Raw genomic sequence first — 12,179 nt, forward strand, 5'->3', positions numbered from 1 at the left:
CTGTCTTCCCCACAGGACAACAGCTGCTGCTTCCTCTAGCCTGAGTTGGGAGGGAGTGAGGGGGAGTGGAAGGGAGGAGGGCGGGCCTGGATTGGTGCCCACCCTTCAGAGCAAGCCTCCCTCTCTCTCTTCCGGAGTTCCACACAGCCTCTGGATACCAAAGGAAAGCCCAGGAGAGTTTCCCTCCAAACAGGAGCAGATCCAAGCTCTGTTATCTTAATTGTGTTGATCCTTGGATAAATAAAGGTAATGGACTCATTTTTGAAGGCTGGGAAAGTGAAGCATACAGCAAGCTGGGGTCAGATGTGGGACTTGCTTGGGTGTTTGAATTCCCATGACCTTCCTGGAGCAGCTGTGGGTCTGGAGGAGGCAGCATTGACAGAGGCGGAATCCTTGCTTTCAGACCAATGCCTTTGGACAAGCCAGGGTATAGGAGAAGGGACCCAGTCTAGGGGTGAGCAGCTTCACCAGGTCACTATCTCATAGCCCTTGCCAGCTCCCCAGTTATGTACAGAATAAAGTATAAATTCCTTAGCCTGCTACGCAGGGTCTGCCACAGTCTGGCAACTTGTCTTTCTAAGTTTATCTCTGACTTCTCTGCCAGAGTGCCTCCATCCCAACCAGACTGTTTTTCTCCCTTTTCTCAAACATACCTTTCATAATCCTCTTTATTTCCACTTAACTACTAACTGCCCCATGAGACCCATCCCAAGGCCCCAGGAGGAACTTCCAGTAAAACTTTCTCTGACCACCACAATTCAGAGAAATCTTTCTTACCTCTAAATTCCTACAGCTTCAAGATGTATAATTTTCTGCCTTGAACCATTGGTTATTTCTTCACATGTATTTATCATTTTTCTCCAACTTAGACTGTCAATTCTCAGAAGATTAGGACCACCTGGTACACTTCTTTTGTACCTTCCACAGGACAAAGCATAGTGCGTAGCATAGAAGTGACCCTAACTGGTTCAACTGCTAGGGTAGAAGGCATTTGCTTTTCTCCTGAATAATCCCAGTCTCCGGTGCAATCAAAACCAATCCACAAAATTTGTTAGCAGATTGAGGGACTGACAATGCAACTCCCAGACTTGAGCCCCAGGGTTGAGGTGACACAATGACAAGAACGTTGAGTTGGCTGAAGCAATCCTTTGGGTGCAAGGACAACCCAGCAACTGTCCATGACACAACATACTGTTTGAACCATTTGAGTTGGACAGGACAAAACTTATTGCCACTGAGACTGTGGTGAACCCACTTAGAGCAAAATCTTGTGGTTCTCCTCAGCCACAGGGAGTCACCCCTTCATCTGTGCCCTAGCCAGTTGTTCTACAAATGGTTACCATTGGGGAGGAAGGGAGAGAATGTGTAGATGATTTCATGCAGAGGGTCATCTCTACAGGAAAAATAACTCAAAGTTATGTCTCAAAGGTAAACTATTAGTACTCCTTTTGCTGGTAGAAGAACCAGCACTATTACAATCAAATCTGTTTAACAAAAATTTTTCTAAGTCCCAGATGTTTACAAACTCTTTTAAATACATAAAGTACAAGTCAGTCTGGTCTTTTTAGGAAATCTGATTTTTATTAATTAGAACAAGGCTTCTCAACCTCAGCACTATTTACAACTTGGTCTGGATAATTCTTTGTTGTGGGAACTGCCCTGTATAAAGTAGGATGTTCAGCAATATCCCTGGCCTCATGCCAGTGACAGCTCCCAGTCATGACAACCAAACAATGTCTCCAATTACCAAATTGCCCCCCGTTGTGAACCACTGAATTAGACATGACCTTGAGCAGCTACTGTCCCTTTAGAACTTACTTTCTTTGTCTCTAGGGTAATTCTTGTATATGTAAAGCCCAGTGTAATGGAGATAACAATCCCACAAATCTCAGGCTTACTCTAATCATGCTGAGGATGTCAGAATGGCCGAAGCAATCCCAGGGATCATCATAGGATAAACCTGAAGGCCCACCACTCCATCCCCACTCAGCACTGTGCCTGGACCTGTGCTCACATCTTTGTAACATATGTTTATACATGTGTCTTTCCTACTGAATCATAAATCTAATCTGGACTGCAACAGTCTTACTTACCTTCATATTTTTCTACAACATTTGTCACAGTGCTTTTCAGATAGCATCTGACAATCAATTTTTTTTTTTTTTTAAAGATGACCGGTAAGGGGATCTTAACCCTTGGCTTGTTGTTGTCAGCACCACACTCAGCCAGTGAGCAAACCGGCCATCCCTATGTAGGGATCCAACCCGTGGCCTTGGTGTGATCAGCACCGCACTCTCCCGAGTGAGCCACAGGCCAGCCCTTGACAATCAATTTTTAAAAATTACTTTAAAATAGTCATAGTCTATGGCCATACCACCCTGAATGTACCTGATCTCATCTGATCTAGGAAGCTAAGCAGGCCTGGTTAGTATTTGGGTGGGAGATCACCTGGGAATACCAGGTACCGTAGGCTTTAAAAATAAATAAGTAAATAAATAAATAAAGTTAACCCCCCCCAAAAAAAAATTAATCATAAGCTTCATGGAAGTGAATTCTAAGGCAGAAGTTAACAGGGGCTCTAGACTGGCAGAGCAGTGATGGGGAGTTGGTGAGTGTGCTGACATTAGGCTTGTTTGGGGAATAATAGGGGCTTTACAGGTGTCATAAGTGAGTTGGTGTAAAACCTAGGAAACCATATCTGTTTGTCCATTTATATATTATCCATTTATATACTGTTTATATATCCATTTATATATTGTTTAATGATTAAAAAGCACTTTCACACTTGCTGTCCCATATTATACTTGCAGCCTTATTAGGTAAGAAAGGTATTATCCTTCCTTACAGAGGAGGAAACAGAAGCTCAGCACTGCTACAGTGCGCCACTTGGGAAGCGTGGCAGCGCTCCCGCCGAGGGTTCGGATCCCACATACAGACCGGCCGCTCACTGGCTGAGCGAGGTGCGGGAGCAACACCGAGGGTTGCGATCCCGTTGCCGGTCCCGGCCTGGTATGGGCGCGACACTGAGGGTTGCGATCCGCTGCCAGTCACGAAAAAAGACAAAAAGAAAAAAAAAAAAAAGAGAGAAGAGAGTCTTTCTCTCTCTCTTCTCTCTCTGCTTCCACCATCTTGCAGTGTGAAACTCCTGAGTCACTGTTGCCACCACCTGATGGACTTTGGACTTCCCAGCCTCAGAAACTGTAAGCAATAAATTTCGTTTTCTTTATAAATCACCCAGTTTCAGGTATATATGTTGTAAGCAACAGACACTGACTAATACAGAAGGTCTTTTGTTCTATGAGATGCAGTGTGGACTATACACTCTATAAGAAACTAGAAGCTATTGTAGACTTTTTAAAAAAAGAGAGGACTGCATTTTTATGCTGGCAGTTATATAAAAGAAATATTTGGGTTGAGCCTTACTGGAGTTGGAGAGTGCGTGGTTTCCAGGAGAGAGGAGAATCTGAGAAGGGGAAGAAATAGGAATGGAAGGGATGGATTTGGGAAAAGTTTTACTTAAGATTATCAGGGCTGCATGACTGATGGACTCATGCTTATACTCAGTACTCATCATGTGCCAGGCACTGGGCTAAAAGTTCCTGATATACATCTTAGTGAATCCTAATACTGCCATGACTTGTAAAATACCATCCTCATGAACAGATGAAGAAATGGAAGCTTATAGTGGCTTAGTAAACTTAGGTTGATGGTTTACAGCACATAAGCTACTGAGCCTGGATTCAATTCAATGGTCTGTTGTACTCAAAAGCCTTCATCTTAAGCACCATGCAGTACTGCCTCACAATAGGTGGGGATAGGGAGACAGTGGGGTCTAGAATCTAGGATCACTCTCTTCAATTCAATGGTCTGTTGTACTCAAAAGCCTTCATCTTAAGCACCATGCAGTACTGCCTCCCAATAGGCGGGGATAGGGAGACAGTGGGGTCTAGAATCTAGGATCACTCTTAAGTTTCTTGTGTAGGTAACTGAGAAAACTGAAACAGACCACACAGAAGGATAAGCAAGTTGTGGGGAGGATGGATTCAGTTTTGGACTGTAGTTTTTGCTGTCAGAAAGAGCAAGTTTAGCCGGGCTGCAAGTGAGGACATCAATATGTCTCTCTGTGTGCCTCCCCCAACTCCCTGAGCTACACAATGGGCCTTGGAGCACTCAGCATTCTGCATCTGACTCCCCATTCCTGCTGTCCAGGGTGAGAGTGAAAAGGCTTTCCTAAGAGGAAGCCCCAAATCTGGAGAACACCCTGCAAGGAGACAAAGCTGAGAGGCCTGTGGAAGTCAAGGACGAGGGCTGGCGGGCTCTGGGGAGCTAGCTCTTTGTTTCTGACGAAGGGGCAGATGTTGATGAAAAACAGAGTCAAGGCCCTTTCCTCGGTATGACAGACTACCCAAAGACAAACAAACAGCAAGAATCTACTCAGGCCAGGCTCCCATGTCCACACTCCCTCAGGTGCTGGCTATGATGTTGAATCCAACCTGCCAAGTCTGAGGCTTTGGAATCAGCGTGCACAGATTTCCAAGAGTGCCCTGACTCGGACAGGGCCTGAGGCACAGGTGAGGCATGTTGGTGTGAGATTGAGGTTGATGGCAGGGAATGTGGGGAGTCCACATGGAGGTCTTTGGTTCTCAGCCTGGCACTTTGGTGGAGGCCCCTGCATACACGGCCTCCTGGGCTCCCATGAGTGGGATGAGAGAGTGGTGGTCCCTCTGTTCTCTGAGGGTCAGGAGTAGAAGCACTTTGTTCCTCAGAAACATGACAGTGCTTTCCTTCTCACCTTACCATGAGAGCAGAGGCTGTGGACCAGAGAAAACATCAAAGGACTTCTGGTAAGGAAGTTGGAACTAAGTGTTCTAATGATACACCAGAGAGAAGGCAGCCAGTTAGCAATGTCTCTTTCCTCCCACCCACTCAACCCCTTCAGCACAGGGGCTCCCAGACTGGTCTTTACCCAGAAAACTTCCTAGCCTCTTCTCACCTCTGGGCTGTCCTTGGCCTCAGGCAAGAAGAATCCCTGCTCCCACCCAGCTGTCTTTAGCTCTTGTCCTTCTTCTGGAGCCATCAGAGAATTGAGTTGTCAGCTCAGCCTGTTCCTTCTATGCCCTCTGCATTTTTACCAGAAGGGACGAGGGATAACTGGGAAGTCTCTCACCATAGGATCAGTTGGACCTCCTATTCTGCAAGTGTTGCAGCTCACACATTGGGTGAGGCTGAGACCCTGTGGTGGACCAAAGGAGAGGGGGGAATGGCTAAAGGTGGCTGACTAGCTGGGTGGCCTTGGGCAAGTGTTTTCTCTCTGGGGCATGAGGACTTTGGTCTGGATGATCTCTGAGGTACTGTCCACACTTAGCTGGTAGAGAAGGCACATAGGGAAGGTTGGGGAATGCTGGAGCACTGGGAAGGGGAAGACAGCCACTCTATGCCCACCCCTCCCTCCAACCATCTTAACTCTGCCAGCAGGAAGAATGGCACCAGCTGTGGCCCGGCTCCTTTTCCTTCAGCTTGTTCTAGGACAAACTCTGGTCCTGAACATCCAGCTGCAGACTACTGTCAAGAACTTCCAAACTTTACACATCGACTATCCCAGGGTTCACTACCCAGAGGGTTTCCAGGGCTACTGTAACGGTGTGATGGCCTATGTGCGGGGCAAAATGCAACACTGGTATTGCCCAAAGATCCATTATGTGATCCATGCCCCCTGGAAAGCCATCCAGAAGAACTGCAAATATAGTCATAACTTCTGTGAGAACTACAGTGAATACTGCACACTTACTGAGGACTCCTTCCCTATCACGATCTGCTCCCTGGGGATGGAACAGACACCCACCAGCTGCCACTACAATAGCACCTTAACTAATCAAAAACTCTACCTGCTCTGCTCTGGCAAGTATGAAGCTGAACCGATAGGTATCATAGGCCACTACTAGGGAATTTAATTCCTGAACCACCTCCATCTCCACCACTACGGGTCAGCTTGTCCCCATTTCCAAAACTCTTATCGCTGCAACAAGACTTCCTCCCTGACTTCCAAAGCAAGCAGGGTCCCCTCCCAGGACACCAGGTAGGCAGGAAAATGTCTAGGGCTTTGATCACCATGCAAAGTTGTACTGTCTTCTAGACTCTTTCCAACTTGTTTACCACCTCCCTACCATCCCCACCACCGTCCTCCCTCTCCCAGAGACAGTAAAACCCACCCAAGAAGCTGACTGTGTCCAGTTGGCAGTGACTGTCCGCCCACTGGGCCAAATTCTGAATCCTGGATGGAAGCCCAGGGCCTGAGCGCACACCATGGCAACAGGCACCCAGCTCTGCATCTCACCTCCCATCCCCCACCCTTCTCATCTGTCCTCCCCGTCATTCTTCTAACTCCCTCCACTCACTCACCCACATGGTGGATGCCTCTAACTATAGGAGTCTTCCTGAGACCCTTAGTCTTGCTTTAGCCTCCCTTCCCCACACCCCCAGCTCCCAGCCTGCTCTTCTCTGTGAAATCATTGATTCTCCCTTCATGTATCCTGTCCTTTCCTCCCTCCTTCCGCCATGGAGCCCAGTGCTGTCTCTCCTCGCAATCCCAACTATCCTTAGACATCCTGCCTTCCTTTTTCCAACCTCTTTTCCTTCCATCCTTCTCACCTTGGCTCACTGGAATTTCAGATTATCTTCTCACCCATTCCCCCAAAGGTTCCTGCTTCCCTTTCCTTCCAGTAGCTCTTCCCAAATCACCCAAAGTCCAGGGTCTACCACTGACAAGGCAGGGGATGAGGCAGGCCCAGCTCTAGTCATGTGAAGCTTTAGAACCACATCTGAATTATTTAAGATATAACCATTGGGGGAAACTGGGAGAAGGATACACGGGACCTCTTTGTACTATTTTTTGCAACTTCCTGTGAATCTATAGTCTTTTCAAAATAAAAAGTTAAAAACACACAACTGACTCAGTTCTAATTTAATTCCCTTTTTCTTAGTGTACCAGAAGTGCTACTTTTTTTTTTTTTTTTTCTTTTAAAGATGACAGGTAAGGGGATCTTAACCCTTGACTTTGGTGTTGTCAGCACCACACTCACTCAGTGAGCTAACCGGCCATCCCTATATGGGATCCCAACCCATGGCCTTGGTGTTATCAGCATCACACTCTCCCAAGTGAGCCATGGGCCGGCCCCAGCTACTCTTGAAGTCCTGGTGGCCACCCACCTCTGGTCATCTTCCTGGGCTATCCTCAGCAGTCAGGAAGAGCTTCTGTGCCATGGGTACCATGAAGGGGGTGGGATGGGGTAACTCAGTTCTGGGCTGGGTGTTTAAAATGGATTCTCCCCCCCCTCCAACTCTAACCCAAATTCACAACAGGAGTCAGGCACGCTAACTGGCTTCTATTTCTCCCCCAACAAAACACGGACTGGATGAGGAAGGTGGAGGGACAAGGAAGAATCTAATAGGTAGTATCTGTGTCATAGCATGTCAAGTCAGGAATTGCTATACCCTTTTGGGAGGTAGAGCGGGGTGGATACCAGTAATGTGTGAACACAAGTAGCAAATACTTTTGCCTCCACATCTGGTTCATCTCTTATCTCTAAATATATTCCCCAGTCCTGTTCTTTGAAGCAGATGAGGGGAATACCACTGTTTGGTTGGTAGGAATGAGGCTGAGCAGGGTAAAAGGTGTTGGACTGAAAACCCAGACTCCTTGACCTTTCTCTTCTCCCTCTCTCTACACAAATGGGCACACATGTCCCTCACCCTCATTAGACAGAGCTCACTAGCTGCTGCACACACAGGTGTTTATTGTTTCTCAGACTCCCTGATGTTAAGATGCAGGGTTGGGAGCGAGCAGGCTAAGATGCGGCTCCTCTCTACTTGTCCTTCTTATCATAGGTGCCAGCACCCTTGTAGCCGCTCACATAGCCTGAGTTGTCAGTCACCTCTTCTCGTCCTGCAATGCCCTTGCCCTTGCCACTCTCATCAAAACGCTCCTTGTGGCTGCCGGTGTACTTGCTGGTGTCTGTCAGACGGTCCACTGCACCCACTGTCGTTGCTTTCTGCAAGCCAGGAGATGGGATTGAGACCTCTTCCTTCCCCTGCACTGTCGCATCCCTTCCCCAAAGATGGCCTTAGATACTCAGAGCAAGTGCCTGGAGCTCTTTGTCTGCTTCTGCCATGCACTTCTCTCTTAAGGCCCAGGTGCAGCTGTGGGCAGGAAATCTGGCAAGAGCCATCCACTCATGAGAGAGAAGTCTGGCATGAGAATGCATGTGGTGTGTGGGGAGACAGGATGGGTTTTTGTTTTCAGAGGAGTTATTCTGACCAGGTAGCTTCCAGAGGACTTCACCCTCAGATCCAATATGCAGAGTAGAAAGAGCTTTTAGGACAGAGGGGACAATTAAGTAAGAGGGTGGGTGAGAGGCAGGAGGTCTGAGATTAAACCGTAAATAAGAGCAGGAGGAAGAGTACGGATCAGGTGCCAAGTCCTCTACATGAGTGTCCTCAAAAAGCCACCAAGCCCTACTTGCCTGGCTCATATACTGGAGACTTGTGAATGAGTCTTAAGTCTACTATTAAAATAGCTATGAACCTTGGGAAAGTTACGTTCCCTCTCTGGTCCATAGATTCTTCACCTCTGAAACGAGTAGATGATCTCTAAAGTCTGTTCCAATACTAACAGTGCACCACAGACTTTCTGCCCTGTCTAGTCTTAAGTCTACTATTAAAATAGCTATGAACCTTGGGAAAGTTACGTTCCCTCTCTGGTCGATAGATTCTTCACCTCTGAAACGAGTAGATGATCTCTAAAGTCTGTTCCAATACTAACAGTGCACCACAGACTTTCTGCCCTGTCGCCCTCCGGTTACACTGTTGGCAGGGTCAGGGACACTGGAGGGTGGGAGGGGAGACTGGAGCACTAGGATTTAGGAAAGTAGGGTCACTGGTTGGGATGAAGAATGTCACTCACAGTAACACCAGTGGTGGCTGGATCCTGGCCCTCCATGAGTTTATAAATGCCCTCCAGGGCTTCATCTGGGTTCTTCCCCTTGAACCGCTTCTGGCCCAGTTCCTTCATTGCCTCCTGGAACTGTACAAACGTGATGGTTCGGGCATTCTTGGCCCTGGTCAGTCAGACAGAAATCCAGAAACTTTCTTGAGCATGAATTCATCATTACCTTCCAAGGTTCAACCCTTCCCTTACTCAGATTTGGCCTCTTTTGTCCTATCACTGAATGTCTCAAAGACAGAAAATAGCACAGTGCCAGGCACCAGCAATTGCCCAGGAGGCACACTGCAAATGTCCCTCCACGGGAGCCACGTGAACCCTGTGGTGGCCAACTACCTTGCTTGATCTACTCATTTCCCACCCCCACTTTGGCCCCTCACTTGACTTTGCTGAACACGATGTCCACATCAGTAGAGGTGACTGTCTTGCCATCCATGACGTGACAATCTTTGCACAGCTTGGAGAAGTTCTTGTTATTCATTTCGGCACCACTACCTGATGATTCTCCAAAGACAGCAAACCGGTGGAATGTTTTCTCTGCTTCTGATGCCATGGTCAGCTGGAGGTGGGGGAGGGCGGTAGGGTGGGAGACTCGGGTGTGAGGGAGGAGGGGAAGGGAGGTCTGAGGAGTAATGAGGATGGGGGTTAAGATAGAATCGGTCAGCAACAGGAACAACTCCCCTCCTCCCTGTCGCCTTCCCCCCTTTTCCCCTCACTCCCATCCCACCTACTGAAGTTACAGCATGAATCTCTTCTTCTCAGCCCTTGGGACCTTACATACTCATTAATACCTGCTTCCCTACCACTTTTTCCTACCTAAGAGTGCCTGGATGGTGTCTGACCCTTCCCAGCCTTTGTAAACAAGTGCGTGCAGATATGTGGGAGCCAGTTGGCTGGGGAGACTGTCTGTGACCTCAGCAGTGTTTATGTGACATCACTTCTGGCCCCAGCTACAACCCTTGCTTTCTGAGGAGGGGCTTTTGGTCTCCCTACCTTGCATGCTGAATTGAGCAAGTTGCCAATTTTCTGACTTCTTCTGATGACCAAACTTCCCTCATCATTTCAGCGCAGCTTAACAATCCTCTGGGTCCTGGTCAAATCGCCTGATGCCCTGCCTCACAACAAAAGCTGAGGTGAGTGCAGGAAAGGTGTCTTAGTCCATCTGGGCTGCTATAACAAAATATCATAAACTAGATGGCTTATAAACAACAAATTTATTTCTTTCAGTTCTGGAGGCTGGGAAGTCTAAGATCAAGGTGCAGGCAGATTTCCGTGTCCAGTGAAGGCTGCTTTCGGTTCACAGATGGTGCCTTCTTGCTGTGTCCTCACATGGTGAAAGGGGTGAATGAGCTCCCTTAGGCCTATTTATAAAGGCACTAATCCTATTCATGAGGGCTCTGCCCTCATGAAACCTAATCACCTCCCCAAAGATTCCACCTCCTCCTTGGGAGTTAGGATTTTAATATATAAATTTTCTGGAGACACAAACATTCAGACCACAGCAGAAGGGGTTAACAAAAAACAGGCTGGCATCAGTCCAACATTGCCCTATTTTCTAGTCTCCAGGCTCAGGTGTACTGACCAGCATGAAGAATTCCACCAGCTTTGGCAGACCAACCTCAACAGGAACTTTAAATGACTTCCAACGCTGGTCCCAACAGGGATGGAACATGTTCCCTGGAGTGTTAACAGGTCTGGGCGGGTCACAGTAAAATGGGTCAGAATAAGGGTGAGTCTCAGACTCTGAAAATCTTCCAGATAAGTTTCTGTGCAGGTCAAAGATGTTCCTCAGGGGTTTCTGTCTTTGGCCTTTTCTCTGGTCAGAAGCCCTATAGATAGATGAACTTCAGAGATCCTCAAATAGAGCAACTAGATTGGTGACTTCTCTTCCCTTCCCACCTACCGATTACTATAAAAGTTTTCTTCTTGTCTTACAAATCCATTCTTTTCTTTCCATTCCTGTTAGTTCCACCCTCATCCAAGTTCTTATCATCTCATATCTGGACGACTACCCTGATTCCTAAACGACCTCTTTCCTAAATCCAGTGCTTCATTCCCACTGACCCCTTAATCCATCTGTATTACCCTCTTCCCATCAGATTTTCACAAAACAGTATTTTCTATCCATTACTCCTGCTCAAGAATATTCTAAGGTACTTCATTGCCAAATCTTTTTGCCTAGCATTTAAGGACCTGCACAACTCGGCCCCAATCTGCTTCATCAAACATCGCCCACCTCTCCTCAACATTCTTCTTCAGCTGGGGCCATAATAGTCTGATCACTATACACTTGAGAGGCTACCTGGTAGTGGAAAGAGCATAGTCTCGGAACAGAATGGATCTGGATAGGGATTTGAATCCTAGATATGTCATTTGCTAGCTGAGTGGCCTTGGGCAAGTTACTAAACATCTCTGAGCTTCAATTTCCAGTCCATACAGTGAGGACAATAATACCTACCTTACAGTATTGGGTTATAATATATGGAAAGTGCCTTTCATATCGTAGCTACTAGTCAATTCTTCAAAGTAACTTGTGTATTTCTGCCTCCGAACTTTCCCCTGTACTCTCTCTCTGCCTGGATAGAATGCCCCTCCCCCCACTCAGATATTCTGTGGTTGCACTTATCATCTGGGTGGTTCACCCTAGGAACAAAGCCCTTTCCATCCTCTTAATTACAGTGAGATGATGATTCCTAGTCTGTGGGCTGCAGCCCACTGTGGTGAGGGTTTCTGAGTATTGCAAGGGGCCCTGGAATCCGTATGTACACAGAAGATTGAACGTGAACTTGAGTAAACAGTATGCCTTGCATATGGGGATATCACTACATATACACATGTTGTGATTATCAGAATACTGTACAAATTTATCTGAAAGTATTGCTGAATTTATAGTTTGTATTTTCTCCATCGAGGATACTAAAACCATCATGAAGGGATGGAAATCTCTGATCTCGCACTTGAAAAGGGTGGAAAAATACTGCTATAAGACTTATTATCTAAACAATTGATCTTATATATACAATTTTAAAAAACATTTTCTGTGTTTATACCTTTTCTTGAATACTTCATCATAAATTCTAGAGACCAGACTTCAGGCTTTGAAATACATCTACACAGTGCCTTGCACACAACAGGTACTTCAAACTGTTGCTTAGTTGAAGGTATAGTTTGTGTTTTTTTT

The 12,179-nt window shown here is 46.8% G+C and overlaps 2 protein-coding genes across 2 annotated transcripts; one reads left to right on the plus strand and one right to left on the minus strand.

The window, feature by feature from the left end:
- The first annotated feature begins 5,480 nt into the window (after window positions 1-5,480).
- On the plus strand, window positions 5,481-5,942 carry RNASE13 (ribonuclease, RNase A family, 13 (non-active)). Its single transcript, XM_008584111.1, has one exon. The coding sequence runs from the start codon at window positions 5,481-5,483 to the stop codon at window positions 5,940-5,942; it is 462 nt and encodes a 153-aa protein (XP_008582333.1).
- Window positions 5,943-7,771: 1,829 nt separating this feature from the next.
- Window positions 7,772-10,105, minus strand: TPPP2 (tubulin polymerization-promoting protein family member 2). Its single transcript, XM_008584112.1, has 4 exons — window positions 9,992-10,105; window positions 9,379-9,620; window positions 8,960-9,113; window positions 7,772-8,048 (listed from the first exon to the last, which is right to left on the minus strand). Exons 2-4 carry the CDS (start codon window positions 9,549-9,551, stop codon window positions 7,863-7,865), a joined length of 513 nt encoding a protein of 170 aa, XP_008582334.1. The 5' UTR covers window positions 9,552-9,620; window positions 9,992-10,105; the 3' UTR covers window positions 7,772-7,862.
- Between the last annotated feature and the right edge of the window lie 2,074 nt (window positions 10,106-12,179).

Source organism: Galeopterus variegatus, unplaced genomic scaffold (assembly GCF_000696425.1).
Source record: "Galeopterus variegatus unplaced genomic scaffold, G_variegatus-3.0.2 Scaffold3152, whole genome shotgun sequence".
Lineage (NCBI taxonomy): Eukaryota > Metazoa > Chordata > Mammalia > Dermoptera > Cynocephalidae > Galeopterus > Galeopterus variegatus.